This window comes from Chamaea fasciata, unplaced genomic scaffold (genome assembly GCF_029207755.1).
Source record: "Chamaea fasciata isolate MVZ Bird 193981 ecotype frontalis unplaced genomic scaffold, bChaFas1.0.hap1 SCAF_21, whole genome shotgun sequence".
Taxonomy (NCBI): domain Eukaryota; kingdom Metazoa; phylum Chordata; class Aves; order Passeriformes; family Sylviidae; genus Chamaea; species Chamaea fasciata.
The window spans coordinates 6860273-6880069 of record NW_027094106.1 but is presented as its reverse complement, the minus strand read 5'-3'; the positions used below and the strand labels follow the sequence as shown (position 1 = coordinate 6880069).

Genomic DNA, 19797 nt, shown 5'->3' with positions numbered 1-19797 from the left:
AGGAAATGAGAAACATAAGCTGCAGGTATGTCAGTGCATATATGCAGAGCGCTGCGTTTCTGGAGCGCCTGGAACACGGAGGCCTCTGAAACCCCGCTCTCCTCCTCAAAATGGCTGCCAGATGTGTTGGCTCTACTGAATTCCCCTGAGCCTGACACCAGAAATGCTGAGGTTATTACCAGCTTGGTTCTTGCTGTGTTCTTTCTTCAGTTTTCCAGGCACAGTGTTGCAAGAGGGAGCGTGACCCCGGATGGCTGCAGTACCTGCAGAGGCTGTCGCTGGCACACAGGCGAGCTCAGGGCAAGGCTTGCCAGGACTCTGTTTAAACAAAGGAAGTGTGTTTGTTTTCACAGTCCAGGCTTGGGAGCCTGGGCTGGGATCCTGTGCCATTTCCCTGTGCTAGGAGCAAGATTCTCGAGGAAGACAGCCTCTCCCTTTGCTGCAAAGCACAGCTCTTCCTGGCCAGCAAGTATGCATCTTATCCTCCCTGGCTTGTCAGGGCTGGAGTCTGGAAAGCTTAACTGTGATTTGGTTTGATATTTGTAGGTGCAACAAACAGTATAGAGACTCCTCCTGTGAACCACGATCTAGATTCCCATGCTTGTGTGGCTTTCTTGGGCCAGTCTTATAAGCTACTGTACTTCTTGATCCCCTTGTAACCCAGTCAGTCCCAGTGGATCCTTGAAATCCGTTTCCCGCTCGGTGGGAAATGGAGCTTCCAGATCCTGCGTAGTGCATCTGTGTGTTCAGCACAAGAGAGCAGACTTGCTAAGAGCTGCCTCCAGCAAAAGTCAGAACTTTTAAAGTATTATCTTAAGCCACACTGCATGGTAAATGGCTGGGTTTTGCCAGCAGGTACATTTTTCCCTGCCACAGTCAGCAGTTTGCTCAAATAACAAATCTTAATGATAAAGAGGTGTTGGAAAGTACTTGAGTTAGTAGTAGGATCTGTAAGGAAAGTGTATCATCTAACATATGCTGCTCTGCCTTTTACTGAGGAAAAGTGTTTCTCAAAATAGTCCTCCTTACTCCTTCATCTAATTTACTTTGGTTTATTTCTAGCATCAAAATGAGAATGTCATTTCACTGTGATACAGCTTTTATAGTAAGTGCAGATCCATGTGAGTAGGATGTATCCTGTGCTTCGTAGCCAAGGCAAGCTGTATATGGTGACACTTTTAGGAGTATTTGGGTTGTCTTAAGATAGGAGGTGGTTTCCACCATTAAGTAAATGTGCCCAGGGATGGAGTACATGGGAGGTGGTGGGTAGACCTCATGGCAGCTCGTTCAGTTGGACTCACTGCAAATCCAAGGGCTGGAAATGCCTGGATGTCTGACTGTGCTTGCTGCATGGGAATCTGTGTGGTCTCACATGGAGTAATCAAGTTATTTAAGGAGGTGTGGTGTTGTGGGGGTAGGTATGTGTGTGGCACACCAGTGAATCTTCCATTTATCTTTGCTGTTCAAGTCTGAGAGTGCTCTGAAACCGTAGAGCTGAGATGGGTGTCATGGAAGGCTGGCTTCTTGGAGGTGTCTGGCTAAGTGGATGTATGGGAGAGCGAATCCAGGGAGCTTCACCATAAATAAAAGGAAGTGCCTGGGAGTGGAACTGCAGAGCTGCCCTGACTCTGGCTGTGTACGTGAGAAGAGTTCCAGAAATGACAGTAAATAACAGTAAAGCTTTGCTTTGTGTTTCTCTTGTAGCAACCCTCCGCTCAGCGAGGAGATGCTGCCTCCGGGGGAGTGGATGTGCCACCGCTGCACCGTGCGCCGCAAGGTAAAGCCTCTCAAAACAGCAGACACATTCCCTGCCCTTCCAACTGGCCATCTGAAACCTGAATCCTGTGGTTTATACCTGCCTCTCCCTTCGTGCATACTTAGACAACCAGAGCTGCTTCTTTGTGCTCACGTTTGCAAAGGGCTTTGTTAGGAAAGGGCTTAAAGAAACCTGAGGGGTCTTGGTGAGACCCTCATGGTATTTTAACCTCACTACTAGGAGGTAAAACTGAAGTGCCTGATACCTTCCTATCAATCTGTGCCTTTTAAACTGTTTTCCTTCCCTCCATTTCTGGAAATGAGGGAGAGCTGAGGCACAGAGGAGATGGGAATGGCTCCTGTGCTCGAGGAGGTGAGCTGTCTACAGGCAGAACGGGAGTCACGTTAATACAGCTTTGCCATCAGGGCTGTGATTCTAGTTAGTATGTGTTTTTTAGAAGAGTGACTTCACAGCAGTTGTACATCAGCAGAGGGTGAAATCACAGTGAGTTATGATTTCCTGGGCTGTTGAACAGGATGGGAAGGAGATGATTGGGCAACATCGTAGCTTGTCTTTTTTTTTTGCCTTGATGATCTTTCTCCAGGAAGCTGTCTTGCACAATGTAAACATCTTATTGCTGTGACCACGTAAGGCTGTGTAGCAGAGGGTTTAGAAACTGCACCAAGCTATCTAGCAACTGTTCCCTTGAAGTGACACCCAAAACATATTGGAAGAAAACTGTGTGCTCAGCCTTTTGTTCCTGAAGTGATTGCCTTGTTTGGTTTCCAGGGTACTGTTCAGCCATCTGCCAACAATAGAAATGAAGGTCACAAATCGAAAAACAAATAATAAAGTAAAAAGAGAAAAGGAGAAAATCACCAACTTTTCTATATTAAAAATTGCCTGAAAACACTTCGCTCTCTTTGCAGACCGTGATGGAGTAGATTGGTTCCTCCATGTGGGTGATGCTGTTAGGCACTGGAGCAGTGCACAGTTGCCCATCCCAGGCCATGCAGCATCTCCTCCTGTTGCAAAATGGGTCTTGTGGTGATGACAATCTGTAGTTTTTCCCTGCTGCACCTTGTTCAAGATTCCTGTCATCAGGAGATAGCAGAGTGTTGTTTGTATGTTGTGCTTGTATTCTCAAGCTGACCTTCTCAACCCCTGATGGGTTTGTATGCAGTGCCAGGGTTAGTAAAGTGCATCAACAGTGAACAGTCTGCTGTGGAGTTTCTCGGTGTTGGTAGCAAAGTAAACAGTTATCTGATTTGTCAAGTGTTCAGGACCAAATGCTGTGAAATGTTGCCTTGATCTGGACTCAAGTACAGCTGCCCTGAAAGGAGAGACACATGGTAATGTTCTTCCCCACGTTTGGTTCTCTTCAGCTGTTCTGTCACCTGTACCTTAGCTGCCATCAGACTGTTCTTGATCGAGGCTCTAATGACTTCAAGGGGGAAGTTGTAGTGAGTGGCTCAAGCGTTTTCAGATGCTGTTTGTCTTCAATCACGTATTTGTCAAGGTTGATGTGCTTTGTTTGTGGCCTCCATGATAAGCCTGCCTATTCATGTCGTGCAGAAGCGAGAACAGAAGAAAGAGCTGGGGCAGGTAAATGGATTGGTGGACAAATCTGGGAAAAGGACCACCTCCCCCACCAGTGACGCAGACCTGTTGGACAGGTCTAGCAGCAGCATCAGGGCTAATGCGCATGCCAGGATCTTGGAAAGGAGAGCGAGCCGGCCTGGCACTCCCACATCCAATGCCAGCACCGAGACCCCCAACTCAGAACAGAATGATGTGGATGAGGACATAATTGACGTGGATGATGACTCTGCCATTGCAGAAATGGACTGTGGGCAGCCCCAGCTGAAGCGACCCTTTGAGCTTCTTATTGCTGCTGCCATGGAAAGGAACCCAACGCAGTTCCAGCTGCCGAATGAACTGACCTGCACCACAGCACTTCCAGGTGAGGAGGCCTTGTCTGATGTTAGTGAAGATGTCTGCAGTTGCATCCTGCTGCCATCTTTCCTCTATTCCCTCTTGACTCTGTGGTAGTTGTGGCTCCAGTGGCGCTCGCAGGTGAAGGCAGAGGGTACCTCTGGCTCTCCTCCAGCAGCAGGTGCCTTTCAAATCTGAGCTGTGGGGGGACACTGCAACTACACACCGTATCTATCAGGACTTGTGATAGATGCTTGTTGTTCTCACCTTGGTGTAGATCATCAATATGAAAAAAATCAGTTGTCAAAATACTTGATTTTTGATTTATGACACAATAATATAGTAACAAAGTAGTGACTAAATGTATAGGATGTCACTGAAATTACTAAGTATGAAATATATCTGCCTTTAAAGACAGTCTCTGTCACTTAAGGCTAGATTTAGTGGTTGATAGAGGTTCCTTAAGCAGCAGTCCCTGACTTTTCTGAGATAAACATATGTTTCTACCAGAATGCAAATATCTGCTATGTGGATAACCCAAAGCTTTTTAAAATTTCTTTTTCAGGTACTAGTAAGAGGAGGAGAAAGGAAGAAACCACAGGAAAGAATGTCAAGAAAGCACAACACGAGTTAGATCACAATGGTTTGGTCCCCTTGCCGGTGAAGGTCTGCTTCACATGCAACAGGTACTTGTTGTTCTTCCAGGGAAGCTGTTCAGTGTAGCTGCAGCCATCACAGGAGCAAAGTTCTTGCTGAAAAAAGTAGATCACCTGTTTCCTTTTCCATTCTCCTTCATTACTTACATACAATTCTCTAAACAAATGGGAGAATATTCATCTTTGCTAAATAACAGATGTTTAACCACAGCAAGTGTAGGTCCAGCTATAAAGGGTTCTGAAATGTAGCCTGAAGATTGACAAGATTGAGCCATCTTGTCTTCAGTGTTTTTCTGCAAAGAAATATTCTAAAGTGATGGTGGTTTAGTAAATGGAGATGTTTGTTTATGGTTCGTGAAGGAAGTGTGTGAGGAGGTGACCTTTAGGAAATAGAAATCTACTGAGAGATTTATAAGCCCAAGGCAAATAGGAATATTGTGCTGAAATTGTAAATCTGAAAAACAGCACAAAATACTGATAGGTTTTGTAACACTGCATAAAAAAATGCATAGATCAATCCCAATTCAAAATGTCAATGAAAATGAAACCTTTATTTCAGAAACCCAGTAAGAGTGAATTTCTCAAAGTGGAATGGGGACTCAGGTGGGCTTTTGTGGAGAGCAACTGATCCCTTTGTCATAGAGCAAAGACTTTTTTTAAAGCCTTGGGATTCAGATGCAGTTGTTTTTCTGGAGTTTGAGACTTGTTCTGAGAACATCTTGTTGATGTACAAGTCCCAGTGTCACATATGATTCCTCTAAGGAAACTTGTAATTACCTAAATCTGAGACTTCCTTTTGATCTCTGAATTTTGCTTCAAATAAAGGCTTTTGTCTTGAGTGGGTCTTGAAGAAGGTCCATACAGATCAAGTTACAAATCAGAAATCCTCCTTTTTGGTGCAAACAACAGTGTAGAGGATAAACTGAAGTGGTCAACCAAGCTTGCCAGAATGTTTTATTTATACTCTGTATGGGGAATAAGATTTGGCTGTCTCTTCTCAGGAGTTGCAGAGTGGCACCTCTAATTCAGTGTGATTATTGCCCACTCCTGTTCCACATGGATTGTCTGGAGCCACCGCTTACTGCCATGCCTCTGGGTAGATGGATGTGCCCAAATCACATAGAACACGTGGTGGTAAGCAGGACTATGATTGCAGTATGGTAACCGGATGCTGGAGCGGAACCTGGCAGGTCCATTAAAGGACAAAGCACAACAAATGTAAAACAGCTTCTGAGCTCTTATTGCTCCCTGTAACGCTTGTAAAGCTCCTGCTGCAAGCAACGCACTCTCCAAAGGAATATGATGCTGCTCTCTGCAATAAGATATAAAGATGGGGGAACTCCTTCCTGTAACTGAAGCTGACAGCTCAGATTGTGGTTCACTCACAGCTTGTCTAGTTTTTGACTGGACTCTTTAAGATCTAGATGAGCTTCCAGAACTGGGATACAAAGCAGCACAGTGCTACAAATAGGGAAAGTAATTCTTTGCATGCTTAACCCAAAAAAGTTTCATTCCAAGAGAGAGTTTTTCATTTTTGGAAAAGCAGTGTACTTGAGACTTAAATACTCAGGAAACAGGGGGCTGAAACAAAGAGCTTTTTCCCAGAAAAACTGCTTCTGAGAGCATTGATGCTGCCTAGTTGGCCTCTAAATGCTTTTGTATTCATCTCCAGCAATGTGCCCTTTAACAGAAATGGTTAGTGCTGCAGGAAACAAATAGTCTAAAGCTGAGCTGATGCTGTACTGCCAGTGCTACGAGGCATTATGAAAGTCTTTAGGGTGCCTTAGAGTGACCTGCAGATCCCTAACTCCTGTGGCATTATCTGATCACCCAGCTGAACCAGAAGAACTTGACCCTGAGTAATCGGTGCCGAGTATTTGACCGGTTCCAGGACACCATATCTCAGCATGTTGTCAAAGTGGATTTCTTAAACCGAATCCATAAGAAACACCCTCCGAATCGCAGAGTTCTTCAGTCAGTGAAGAGGAAAGGTCTCAAGGTACGTGTGACAAGTAGTGCTGGGTGAAAACCCCTGTGTGTGGTTTAGTTTGGAAGGGAAACCAGCATACGCCTTGGGGCAGGAGGAAGAAGATGGGGTCTGAATGATTGCGTTGGTGAGAGATCTGGGAGTCAGCAGTCACTACCTCTAGGATTTAAGAAGATCTCTTTCCTTCAACTATAAGGCTCAATTATTACAAGTAAGCACTTAAATCTAGCACAAGCATGGAAGGTACAACACAAAACTTCCTGAAGGTGGCCCTACAGTCAGATTTGGGGCTGTGTTTATTGCCAGGATGCCTGAAAACTGCCATACAGACTTCCCTTGGCTGTGTTTTTATGATTTCTCTTATGCTGTAAGCTACCGTGTTGTACTAAAATCATGCCTGACCTAAGGGAATAAAACCTATTAATTTCAGCATGGCTACATCAATTTAAAGTACTCAGTCCTTGATACTTGTAATGTATCTGCAGGGTTCCTTTGGGTGAGAAAGCAGCAAATGCAAAGTTTAGTGCTGATCAGGCATTTGGTTTAACTAGTCATTCTTGAGTAATTGTTCTCATGTGTGATCTTCTTTCTACACAATATAGGTTCCTGATGCTATAAAGTCCCAATACCGGCTTCCACCCCCGTTACTCACGCCTGCAGCAATTAGAGATGGCGAGCTGATCTGTAACGGGATCCCTGAGGAACCCTTGCAGAAGCACCTTTTGAACACTGAGCACTTAGCCAGCCAGACAGAACAACAGGAGGTAAATGAAGTCAAATGCTTGGACTCTGTGTGTGTAGTTGCTTTGGTACAAAGATCCCCTTCCACTTCAATCATGATGGAGCAGTTGTCTAGGAAACCAATCTCAAGCTCATGTGTGGTGATAGCTTGTCTTGTCTCTGACACCCTTGCCCATTAAAACTTCACTTTGACTTTCCAGGTGAGATGTAAAATTCCTCATTTGACACTTCAGGGAAGTGGTGCAATAGTCCTCTGGCCTTAAGAGTGGAGTCGAGGGCCTTCTGTCTAGACGTCATCTTTATTTCGTGGCTGAGGGGAAATACTTTGCACTTTGATTATGTAAGGCTGCTCTCTGACACGTTTATTTAAAAGTTAACATCCCATTTCTGGGTCACTTTTTATTGCGGATGGAATTGGACATGTAAATCAAGGTCAAATGAGTGTTTAAATCTTGTACGAAACTTCTGGCCAGATTCCACAGTGTAAGGGCATGTTAAGTTGCAATCAGTGGAGAAATCAAGTCCTTCTTTTAGTCCAGACAAGGTTCTTTTATGTGGCAGGTGCACATCCACAATGGAGCTTAAAATAAATCTTTTGGTCTTCCTCCACTTTGTGTAAAAGGAAAGTGCTCTCCACCCCAGCTTTCTACTCCCTATACCTGAGGTAGAGCAGCATTTCTTTCCAACATGCTATAGAATAAGTTGGAGGACTGTGTTTGGCTAGAAGCCCAAAGCAGTGAAAGGTGTGTTTGTAGCCTGAGGCTCAAGAGTTGCCGCATTTAACAAGTGAAGAGAAGGAGGAGTTTGGAAGTGAGGAAGTGCTGCCTTGTCCCTCCTTTAATCTCAGCCCCTCCCTGTCCTAGCTCCAGCATGGAGATAAACTGTACATAATTTTGGTTGCACCTTTGTACCTCTGGAGAAAATTTTCTCCTAATTGTAGATGAGCTCCAGAGCTGATGCTGTGGTTCCACACTGCATCTGAGCAGTCAGCAGCTGGATTTCCTTAGGCTGGGTGAACGATGGAGCAACTCTAGAGGTTTGGAGCACTGCTGCCTCCAGAGCTAATCTGCACTTTTTTCTTCCTTCCAGTGGCTCTGTAGTGTTGTTGCGCTCCAGTGCAGCATATTGAAACATTTATCTGCTAAGCAGATGACTTCGCTTTGGGACTCTGAACAAACAGAGAAGGCTGATATTAAGCCTGTTATTGTGGCAGACGGCTCACTCGCCAACCCTTACCAGGCAGCTGACAAGGCACCCACACCTTCCCTCTATTCCATGTCATCCTGCACCTCAGGGATTACCACCCAGAATTCCTTGAGCTCCTCGCAATCCCAGCAGACTTTGTCACAGGAAGATGTTAACTGCAGTTCTTGTATAGACAAATCCAAGAAGGCGTCTTCTTGCGGGACTTCGAACGGGCCCACGGCCTCTGATATTAAAGTGAACGGGCCTCATTTCTATGGCGTTTCATCCGAATCCTCAGCACAGTTGACTGACTCCCAGAGGCTCGCGGGGTCTGGGAACACAATACCTGTTTTGTCCCATCGGCAAACGTGGCCTCGGCCCCTCACGCCTCCAGCGAGTTGCGGACTTCTGAATCACACCATTGGAACCATTGTCAAAACAGAGAACGTAGCAGGACCCGTTTCTTGTGCACAAAGGGGATCTGCACCGGTCACGAGTTTGCCTACGTCCATATCGAGCTCCTGTGCCAGCCTGGAGACCACCAGCACTTTGCAAAGGAAGAATGTGCAGACGCAGATCGGGCCGCCGCTGACGGCAGAGCTGCGGGCCGGGGGCTCCCCGCTCAGTGCCACCCGGGCTCTCACCCCTCCCCAGGCTGCAGGAGATGGGATCTCAGCTGTTGGGTCCACAAACAGATTCTGTTCACCAGCACCACCTTCAGGTATGTGCTGAGTCACTGACCTTGGCCCCCGGGGCTGAGAAAAGCTCAGGCTAAACCTCATTCAAAACCTCAAGGCTGTAGCAGTCTGCCCTCGTTTGACTGGGAATCGGGCTTTCTGTGGAGAGCCAGCAGAAGTTTCTCAGGTCTCCTCTGTCTTAGGTCCTTTTATGGGAACCATGGGATGTATTTTTGCTGGCTGCCTATACTTGAGGGGGGAACTCTGTCCTCACAAGCAGGATAGTAGGTCAGTTGAATTCTTGAAAGCAACAGTGGTTTTATATCACTTGGCTGTTGCCTCGCTGTTTCAACAGCTGCTGCTTTAAAACCCCAGCGCTGTTGTAAAACCACTGGTTTGTTTCAAATGGCCATTTGGATTGCAAGGTAGTCAATCCTTCTCACAAGAGAAGCTCTGTGGGATCTAATCCAGAGTAACTGTTCAGGCAGTGGTTGTGTCCCCTACTGCAGGTGTTGTTGGAGTCTTCAGCTGCACAGCCTTGATGTTGGAGAAATGTGGGCTTGGGAAGCTGTAGTCTGCTCAGGATCTGTTGGTCTGACACAGGGTAGTTATGGACTTGGATGTGCCAGGGATCCTGAGTTGTATCCAAAAAACGTGCTAAATAATACCAAGGTATATAATAAAATGTATATAACCATTTTTAGTGTAGAAACATGAAGTCAAAGATGTTGCTAGATGTTGGAGTAACTGCCCACAGCTCAAATTTTGCTTGAATAAACTTTCACATATGGCATTCCCTTCCTTTTCCCTCTCCCCACACCAGCTCAAGACTCAAACCAGCAAACCCTTTGTGCAAACTGGGTGGGAGCAGCCACTGAAAAGCACAGCCACTGAAAAGGCAGAGCTGTGTGTCACTTTTCATGCAGTTCCAACCTGCTCAGTGTCAGGCTTGTGTGGAGTGGCTCAGGTGTAGTAGTTGTAAAGCAAGAGAGCAACATCTTTTTATAATCCTTTCTAAAATTCCTCAATGAGTAACTTGTAAGCATTGCCTCGCCTTTGGAAGCAGTCCCCAGGGCACTTGGCCTCCTCCTGAATAAACTTGGTTACTCTGAGGCTGCTGATTTGACCATGCCCTGCTTAGAAATGCAAGGCTGGGAGAAGTTCTGGTAGAGGAAATGAGACCGTATTATAGAAAACTTCTTGCTTGTGGTTTGAAGAGCACTGCAAGCCCTACATAATTTTGCAGTTACTTAAGATGTTAAATAATTGCCTCTGGTGCACAGCTTGTGTTCTACAAAATCATTACTTGCTGCAGTGTCTCTTGGGAAAAGTGTAAACATTTAAATTTTCCATCTAACACGATGGATATATATATTTATAACAAAAATTGTGGTGTGCATATTTTGCTACTGAGTGCAAAAATGCAAATTGTTCATGGCTTTTTTTTGCCATAAATTTCAGTAGTTATAAGAAAACCAGCTCAAGAAGATCTGGTATTGACAACACATTACAGAGATTCTGTTTCCTGGCATTTGCCACTGCCTCTTTCAGCTGCATGGCCACTTCCAAAGCAGGAGGATTTTATTTTGTAAATAATAAGATCTGCTTATGACTGTCACATTCCTTCTGGACAACGATGTGCACCCCAGACTTTATAACAGTGTAGAAATAAAACCAGGGCAGTTGTACTTTTTATTCATGCTAAAACCTAGACAAGCTACTTTGCAAATGTCTCTTATGTTTAATAAATTCTTCAAGCTCCTGGGGAGTTGGTGCTCATCTTTCCGGTGTCACCACAGGGAGCAGGAGATAAATGTATAGGTCAAGAATTCCTCCAGCAGCTGGAGATGAGAGTTTGGGTCTGTGTTGAAGGCACACAGAAGCCTTTCAGTCAGCAGGAGAAAGCTCCTGTCCTCTAGTTCAGGCCCTTTTCAAAGCATGACTATGAGCAAAATGAGTCATTTGGAGCAGCTTGGCAGCCAAGGGCAGCCTGAGGGCTGGGTGCATGTCTGGTGAACGTCACAGTGACATCTCTCCATCACCTCTCTCTGTAGATGGTAAGGTCAGTCCCAGCACCTTATCCATAGGAAGCGCTTTAACTCTACCCTCATCACTCACTTCAAACTCTGCAGCTATGTTGGACTTCACCAGTTCCCTGAAAGCGTTTATGGACGGGGGTGAGTATTTAATTCATCATCAGTCTCGGCTAGCTCTGTGTGTTTGCTTCCCTAAAGCATTCCATCTCCGCTTGAGGAAAAGTTCCAGAGATAAAGGGTTGTAGTCAGGTGAGGGAGGGGCTGGGTGTACATTACCTTAAATATGTCACATGCTTCCCTGCTCCTAGTGTTGCCAAGGCAGCAAGGCCAATGAAGTGTTTCTGCCTGAGGCTTTTCTGGGGAAGAATCACAGCTGGGCTGCTTTCCAGGTGGAATTCACATGCAGAAACTTGCAGCCCTGCCATGTTGTGGTGCTAGCTGCAATCCAGAACTGCTCCTGGCGGATGTACAGTCCAGCAGCAATAGATCTTGTGGTAGAGCAGTCACCTGAGTGGGGATGCTCCAGTGGGTCTGTTAATTTTATAATTTATTTCTGCTTCTGTCAGTCTCCTAGACTGGCCTGGTTTTTATTTCCTTTTGTTGCACTTGGCAAGAGATGGCAAATGTTAGCAGAGTGCCTTCAGGAGGAGATTGCTGAGCAGCAATCGTCGGTAGCACAGCCAGGCTGTTGCCAGAGATGACTCCTGCATCTGAAATCTGAAGAAGAGCCCTTCTGGCATTGCCAGTGTGACCCTCTTTTCTTGGGTGAACCCCAGCTGCCCAGCCCACCCTCTCTGCTATTGGGAAAGGCTCTTACAGCTCTTCCTCCTCTCCTTTCCATTTTAACTGTTGTTGATGTGGAGAAAGCTCTTGGAAGAAGAGGTTACGCAGCCTCCTTGCTGCAAGAAAGCAGACCTCTGTAAGGCTTTATAAATATAAACACTTCAGGGTTATCAGAAGATCTGCTCTAAAGCTCATTAATAATATTGTCTGAATTGCCCTGTTTGGTTTCATTTGCCCTGCTATGGACATGTGACTCAAGCGTGAGCCTGCAGCAGCTCCACAGGGGGTTATAGTTCTCGGTGATGCAGGGCTGGAGTTTCTAACCAGGTAGCAGAGCTTCAGAGGAATGACCCAACGTGCTATCCAAAGGGGTGCAATGGCCATCTCTACTGACCTGTTGATTCTGAGCCAAAACAGCAGATTTTCAGCTTTTATCAACCCTAGTTCTCCCAAACTTCTGCTTGCTGCCTCAGTTGTAGCTCTCCAGCTGTGGCTGCCACTGTCTTCACACTCTGCTCACAGGAGATGATGTGAAATAATAGCTCACCTGTGTGTAAGAGTCTTGGTATTGCAGAATTGGTCAAGTCTTTGCTGTTAAAGCAAACAGCAGGTTTGAATGTGGGACAGTTAAATCCACTGCAGCTCAGATTGCACTCTTTCCCTGAATAACTTACTAATTGCTTTTTGTTTATTAACAGAGATTGAGATAAATATGCTGGATGAGCAGCTGATCAAGTTTCTGGCCTTGCAGAGAATACATCAGCTCTTTCCTCCCAAAGCTCAGTCTCTAGCGAGCAGTGTCAATTCCCATCAGCAATCTCCTGTGGGAAACCACATTGAAGGTAAGAGCAGCCCTAGAATAGCTGGGTTATGTTGAGCCATAGATTTGCCACTCCTTTGTCTATTCCTTGAAGGAGATTTCCCTCTTCTGGTGTCTGATGCTGCATTTCATTTTCCTTTCTTCTCATCCCCCTGCTCTGGATATCCACTGACCAGAAACTCCATCAGGATCCTCTACTTAATTATTTACAAATTTGAGCAATGTAAATACTTCTAGTACCTTCTGATTTTCTGCTGGAAATGTTTAGTGAAGTTGTGTTTTATTCATCTCAGAATTAGCAAGAGATGGGAAGGTTCATCTCAGGTGCTTGGTGGCTTTTCTTTGCACTTTTACCTTTGAGATGGGCAAGAGAAATCTGAATTCCTGCTCTCTCTTTCTGGAGGTGTTGCTTGTGATACAAGCACAAGAACAGGAGGAACTAGAGCACAGAATATTTGTGTGACATTGTCATTGCGTGTTCAGAATGTCACTGTCAAACTGAAACCACTACACATGACTCATGCCAGTAATGGATAACAACTTGAGTGTCTCTTGGAAATCTCCAGATTGCCGAGTTTGGCTTTGTTTATTACCACTGGTGTCACCTAAACCTGCAGGGTGAATGTGGCTTCATGTTCCTCTGCATGCAGCCAATCAGTTTAATCTGCTTTCAAGCACTATCTGGACAGCCTTGCTGTGGAAGCAGTTCTCTGCTCCCCCTCTGCTAGGCCTGGGGGTAAATATCCCAGATAAGATCTTTGGAAGTCAGTCAGTAATCTTTTTCTGAAGCTCTGTGCTTGCCTGCTTTAGCATCACAGCATTCCCTAAATGCTTTGTCAGTCTTCTTGTGATGGCTGCTGCAGGACGCAGCAGCAGGCTGTGGTATGAGCTGCCTTCCTGGTCTGCAATTCTTCAGCAGTCTGCCTTTCTCAAGGCAGATTGGTGCTGTCTTAACCCTTTTTGGGCAGGAGTGATGCATCCAACTGGCTGCTTAGCATTGCTGATGAAGTGTTGGATCCAAAGCCTTTAGTGAGCCCTGCAGAGCCAGGCAGCTGAAAGGATTTTAATGCAGGGCAGCCAGGCAGAGGTGGAACATGTGATGCCACTTGGTGTGACCACTATTCTTGTTGTAGGTACCTCTGCACTCTTTCATAATCCTCATGTTCTCTTCCTTGATTTCACCCTCTTGGTGTAACACTGTCCTGCAGATGTGGTATCAGGAGAGGCTTAAACTCAGGGTATGTAAGGGGATTTCCTCCAAAAGACAGTGCTGAAATCCTGGCTAGGCCTGTGTGGCCCAGTGGAGTTCAGTATCTGTTCCACAGAATATTTTCTGTCCAGTTAACATGGGCGTACGAGTGTGTGATTTGAACTTGGAGCTGCTCTGGAGGCTCAGTCCATTGTCAGGTGTGCCATAGGGACTGACCTGAGGGTAAAAGAGTCCCCTCAGTTAATCATCCTGTCTTGGGAGCTGGGTTTGTCCCTGCCAAGCCCCATTCAACCCAGGAGTTTTTTCCTGCAGCTTCACTGGAAATGAAATCACGGCTGTTTAGTTGGTGAATTCACCAGCACCAATTCTTTTTAAGTGGCACTTTGAGAGCAAAGACTGAGCTCTTTGATTACGCAGAGTAGAAGAGAATAAGAAAGAAGCCAGTGGTAGAAGGCTTGTGTGTTCCTCAGCGTGGCTTCATTGTGCACACTCAGTGTTAATGCTCCCCATTTGCATGGCTTGTGTGGGTTATGGGAAAGCAAATTTCTCTGACTGGCAAGAAGAGGTTTAATGCACAAACATTCCTAGAGGGCTGGGAACGTGTGCTTAGGCCAAAGTTGACTGCATCCTCCTTAAGGGTCTGTGCTTTCTGAGCTGGGGACACTGGGGTCAAGCAGCTTTCCCAGCTGATAACATTGTTCAAGTAATTTCTTTTAATCTTGCAGCGCAAAGAAAGGAAGTGCAAGCCCGGGCGGTGTTCTATCCTCTGATGGGCTTGGGGGGTGCAGTCAATATGTGCTATCGAACCCTCTACATTGGGACAGGTGAGTAGCTTTTTCCTGCCCTGACCTTTCAAATCAGGGTGGTTCTCCCAGAACCCCTCCCTAAGGTGTTTGCCAAGTGGGCGTCAAAGGAAACAGATTCACTGTGGCCACTTGTCCTGGGATTCTGCACTACCAAGGTGTTTGCCAAGTGGGCGTCAAAGGAAACAGATTCACTGTGGCCACTTGTCCTGGGATTCTGCACTACCAAGTGTGGAAATCCCCCGTCTGCCTGAATCTGTGTGGGTGGCAGCTCTGTCACCTGGTGTCATAACTAGAACAGCTGTCTTGCGGTTTTAATGCCTGACTGATGGAGAGTAGAGTTATGGTTTGCTTGCAGGTTTTGTTTCTTGTTGCTTAGATTCTTCTGGTGCTCTGGGTAGACCCAGGAGCAGTGAAATGCTCCACAACCTTTGTGGAGCTGCTGGCTCCCTTCCCCCACTGAAACTTTGTTGGTGGCTTATCGAAGCATTATTCATGCAGTCCTGGGAGCAGGACAAAAGCAGTTGCTCCCCTGTTGTTTTGCTAATTGAAGTTTAATTCTGTCTGTTGTTCTCTGGTGCCTGACAGTTTGGTTTTTTTCATATATGAACTGAGCCTGTTTTGTCCTCCCCCATGACAGGAGCTGATATGGATGTGTGCCTTACAAGCTATGGTCACTGTAACTATGTGTCTGGCAAACATGCCTGCATATTCTATGATGAGGTGAGTGCCTGAGTGATTTTTTTTGCATTATTGTTTGGTTTTTTTTATTTTTATTTTTTTGGTGTTCATGGCAGTGGGAGCTGGAGATAGAGGCAGCAGGTTGTCTTTGTGTGGTGCTCCTTTTGTGGACTACAAAGTAAGAGCCAGGTTTTATTCCAGTGGAGGCTGTGTCAGCATTTTCTGTCAAACCCTTTTCTGAAGCACAGAGCTCTGCCAGCATGATATCTCTGACTGCCAGTGGGCAAGGACTGGCCACAAGTCAGCACTGTCACTGCTGGTGTCTAGGGAAAGAAAAGGACATAGACACAGTCTGATACTTTTTGATCTGGATGTGTTGTTAATAAAAGCTAAACTTCATGTGTCAACATCGAACCTCATCTGGAACAAACCAGGGGACTGCTCTGAGTCCCTTGTTTTCAAATGTGATGGGGGAGCAAAGCATTCATAGTGTCTGCAGTTCTCTATAAATTATTTATTTAGCTAAAACTTCAGTTAAGCTTGGAGCATAAACAGAAACCTACAGTTTCTACTTAGCTACAGCCCAGAGATTAGTTTGTTCTTGAAGTAAACAGACCAGCAGGCCTGCCAGTAACAGCACTGCTGGAGATGTCTCTTAGCATGGAAACAGTCTTTGAAGCAAGATCGAGTCTTTTATATCATCATTTGTCAACCAGCTACGGAGCAGGATCCAGGATTAACCCACAGCAGCTTTAGCCATTCCTCCAGTGCCCTGCAAGCTGCCAAACACATTCAGTAATGGGATCCTGACCATAAATCTGTGTGGAAGCATCTCCTCACAGTGGTCAGTCATAAATCAGGCTCCAGGCACTGACCTTTGACCCTCCAGCGGGTCTTCTATGGCTGTGGTCACTCTGGAGAGGGAGAATTCCCCTTCCTGGAGCTCTCTCTGCAGGTTCTTCTGCAGTCTAGCAGGTTACTTCAAAACCTACCCCCCATGTGCGTGTGGAGTTCTTGTAACTTGATTAAAGCCTTGTAGTCCCTGAGGGATGAGGTCTTGAGCTCTCAGATGATTTCTGTGAGCTAACCTGAAATCTTCTCTGCTCTGTCAACATCCTCCGCAAAGCTCAGCTGAGCGTGACGCCGCTTGTGTAACGCTGTGTGTCAGGGTAATGTCTGCTGGCATTTCAGTGTCTGCACAAGGCCTGTGAATCCCAGACTGCCTCTGTCCTGAGGCTGCTGCAGCACGTGGCATCCCTCTTGCCATCTTGTGCCTGCTTTCCAAAGCTCATCTCTTCCTGCTAGGCACAGGTCTCAGGCCAAGTTTGCATCAGGTGTGCCTGTAAAATGCTCACTTTTGTGAGCATCAGCTTGAATATCCTGTTTCCAAAAGATGTGTTGGTTCAAATGGAGTAGATAAAACCCACTTCCCTCTGGCCCTCCTTCTCTGCCAGAAAGCAGCTCCTGCTGGAGGGCTTCAAAGAGGTGTGTATGGGCAGACGCATTTCTGACTGACAGGATGGGATTAGATTGAATATTGGGAAAAAATGCTTCCCTGTGAGGGTGGTGAGGCCCTGGCACAGGTTGCACTGGGAAGCTGTGGCTGCCCCAACCAGTGTTCAAGGCCAGGTTGGATGGGACTTGGAGCAACCTGGTCTAGTGGAAGGTGTCCCTGCCCATGGCACAGGACTGAAACAAGATGGTCTTTAAGGTCCCTTCCAATCCAAACCATTCTATGACTTCATGTCTTGATTCCTTCCTCTTCCCTTTCTTTTCAGAATACAAAGCATTACGAGCTGTTGAACTACAGTGAGCATGGGACGACCGTGGACAATGTTCTGTATTCGTGTGACTTCTCGGAGAAGATGACACCCACTCCTCCCAGCAGTATTGTTGCCAAAGTGCAGAGTGTGATAAGTGAGTGTTGTACTACATCACAGGGAGTTAATTGAGAGGGGGCCAGGAGCAGGTGGAAATCAATTCCTTGTTGGTGCCCCTTGTTCTGCACAGGCTGGTGCACCCCTTGCTAAAAGGGGAGCCTTGCCACAGCCCTCAGCTTGGGTTACACAACACCTTCCTCTGCAGCCTGGGGAGCTCTGTGCTCTGACCTAAACCCTACTCCAGCCTCCAGTGCAGGAGTTACCAAGCTCCAGGTCCCCATGAGCAGCCAGTCTGGAGCAGGCCTGAGGCATTTCCCCATTAATGTCCTCCCTGCCCAAACTGTGAGAAGATCTGGGCTGTGCTGCAGGCATTCTGTCCCTCCATGTCTCACTCCTGCTCTCCACCTGATCAGCTTCCTCTTTTTGGGCTGCCAAAATAGATATGTAAATGCCTCAACCTCTCCAGGGTTGTGAGGAGATTCCCATTTCCCTTTGATCAGCTGCTCACTGCAGACTGAAATCCCTCATGGCTGGAGGATTTTACCCATGAAGCACCTCAGCAGTAACCCCTGTTGATGAAAACAAAGCTACTGCCGACCTGCCCAAACCTTACCTTTTTTTTGATTCTTTTCCAGAACGACATAAAAGCAGAAAACAGGAAGAGGAGGCGCATGAAGAAGCTGCTGTGATGAATTCACAGGCACAAGGGCAGCATCGGAAACCCTGTAACTGCAAAGCCAGCAGCTCCAGTTTGATCGGGGGCAGCGGGGCTGGCTGGGAGGGCACGGCCCTGCTCCACCACGGCAGTTACATCAAGCTGGGCTGCCTGCAGTTCGTTTTCAGCATCACCGAATTTGCGACCAAACAGCCCAAGGGGGACACTGCCTTAGTACAAGATATGGACTTGGAGGAGAAGCTTTCTCTGAAACCCCACCAGGTGCCCGTGCTGCGGTCCAACTCAGTTCCCTAGGAATTTTTAGGAAGAGAGCTTTTTGGAGTAAGGAAAACGCCCTCAAGACTCTTTACAATGCAAAAATGTACAAACCGAGGTGGGATTTTTCTGTGTCGGCCCAGAGACTGTTCACACGCCGTTTGCATGAAATGAAGAACGTTTAACTTTTTTTAATTTTTCTTTTTTGCTCAAGTTTTAGGGGCATTTGCACATATATTTGTACTATACATTTCATTTTAAAAGGAAAACTGCAGTGAGAGCAGGACGCGTCAGAGCGAAGGGTGATCGCTGTCTGACTCGAGGACTCTCTCTGACAGATAGTTCCCATGCAGTTGTAAAATAATCAGAAACTTGTTCTATTTTGTGCCAGTGACAATAGTTTTATATTAAAAGAGAAATACAGTTTTCATACAGCAAATCTATACAATATCATTGTTTTATTTAATGTAAAGAAGCGCTCTTCTTCCCACAGTTATTTTTCCCATCCCTCCCTGCTATGGTTGCACTACAAGTAGCTACTGTGTATTATGGGCAGTGAGAAATGAGTTCTTTTCCTGGTGTCCATCCTATTTTTTATTTCAAATAAGGAAAAGTGTTGGATTCTGTGTAAATACATCAGTGATGGCATTTTTCAATGTTTTAAAGCTGTGTACAGTGCTACATGTGGTATGACGTTCCTCAAATTGTCTATTGTAGCAGATCCTTTGTCGTAACCTGTCTGTCTCTTTTGTTTCTCTGCCACCTCCCTGCAGCAGAACAGCTAGTTCCACTGTACATAGTAATTGTAACGTTTTAGACTTTACAGAAACTTTCCTGTATTCTGTATATAAAAAAAAAATACTTCACATTCTGTTTTCTCGATTGTCTGTCTTCACTCGTGTCACCACAACCTGGAGCTTCCCCAGAGTGTCTGACTGCAGAGGAGCCTGAGCTGGGAGTCAAGGCTGGGGTGGGATGGAAGGACTGTGGTGTCCTCCCTGGGATGTGGGAGGATGCTGAGGAAGAGGTGGGAAGAGGCTGAGGACTGGAAGGTGATTGAATCATGGAAATGGTTGAGGTAGGAGAGACTCTTGAAGGTCATCAAGTCCAACCCATGCAATGAGCTGGGACATCTTCAATTCAATGTGGCCCAGCCTCACCTCAAATGTTTCTAGGGCTGAGGCACATCCAATTCTGGGCTCCTCAGGACAGGAGAGACATAGCCTGAAAGTGTGCTGGAAGATCAGGGGACTGGCACACCTCATTTATGAGGGAAGGCTGAGGTAGCTGCACTGTTTAGCCTGCAGAGGAGCAGACTGAGGAGATCTTATTCTCAAACACATCTATGTGAAAGGGGTGTGTCAGCAGATGGGATAGAGTCAGGCTCTTCTCAAGGGTGCTGAGCAATAGAAAAACAGGCTAGGGCAGAAATAGGAGCAAGGGAAGTAGGTGTACCTGAACATGAGGAAGATGCACTGGAACAGGCTGCCCTAAAAGGTGACAGATTGCCTGTCCCTGGAGACATTCAGCTATTCAGGCACAGTTCTTAGTGCTCTAGAGGACGCTGCTTGAGTAGGGGGGCTGGACTAGATGACCTCCGACGGTCCCTTCCCACCGGAACCATCCCGAGATTCAGTGATCTCCCACCCCTCGGGGCAGGACCGCTCTCCCGGGGTATTGATCGCGGGGCAGCGCTGGGCCGTACTCACCCTCTCT

General features: G+C 46.4%; 1 protein-coding gene across 1 annotated transcript in view; it reads left to right on the top strand.

Annotated features, from left to right (window-relative positions):
• The window catches only part of PHF12 (PHD finger protein 12), a 32160-nt gene extending 13208 nt beyond the window's left edge, over positions 1-18952 (top strand). Inside the window, exons 3-15 of the mRNA XM_066201832.1 lie at positions 1705-1777; positions 3332-3719; positions 4257-4377; positions 5349-5481; positions 6182-6346; positions 6937-7098; positions 8165-8981; positions 10992-11114; positions 12455-12598; positions 14512-14610; positions 15230-15312; positions 17049-17187; positions 17786-18952. Of these exons, the coding sequence (XP_066057929.1) occupies positions 1705-1777; positions 3332-3719; positions 4257-4377; positions 5349-5481; positions 6182-6346; positions 6937-7098; positions 8165-8981; positions 10992-11114; positions 12455-12598; positions 14512-14610; positions 15230-15312; positions 17049-17187; positions 17786-18120 (2782 nt within the window). The 3' untranslated portion in view covers positions 18121-18952. The remainder of the gene's footprint in view (positions 1-1704; positions 1778-3331; positions 3720-4256; positions 4378-5348; positions 5482-6181; positions 6347-6936; positions 7099-8164; positions 8982-10991; positions 11115-12454; positions 12599-14511; positions 14611-15229; positions 15313-17048; positions 17188-17785) is intronic.
• The last annotated feature ends 845 nt before the right edge of the window (positions 18953-19797 follow it).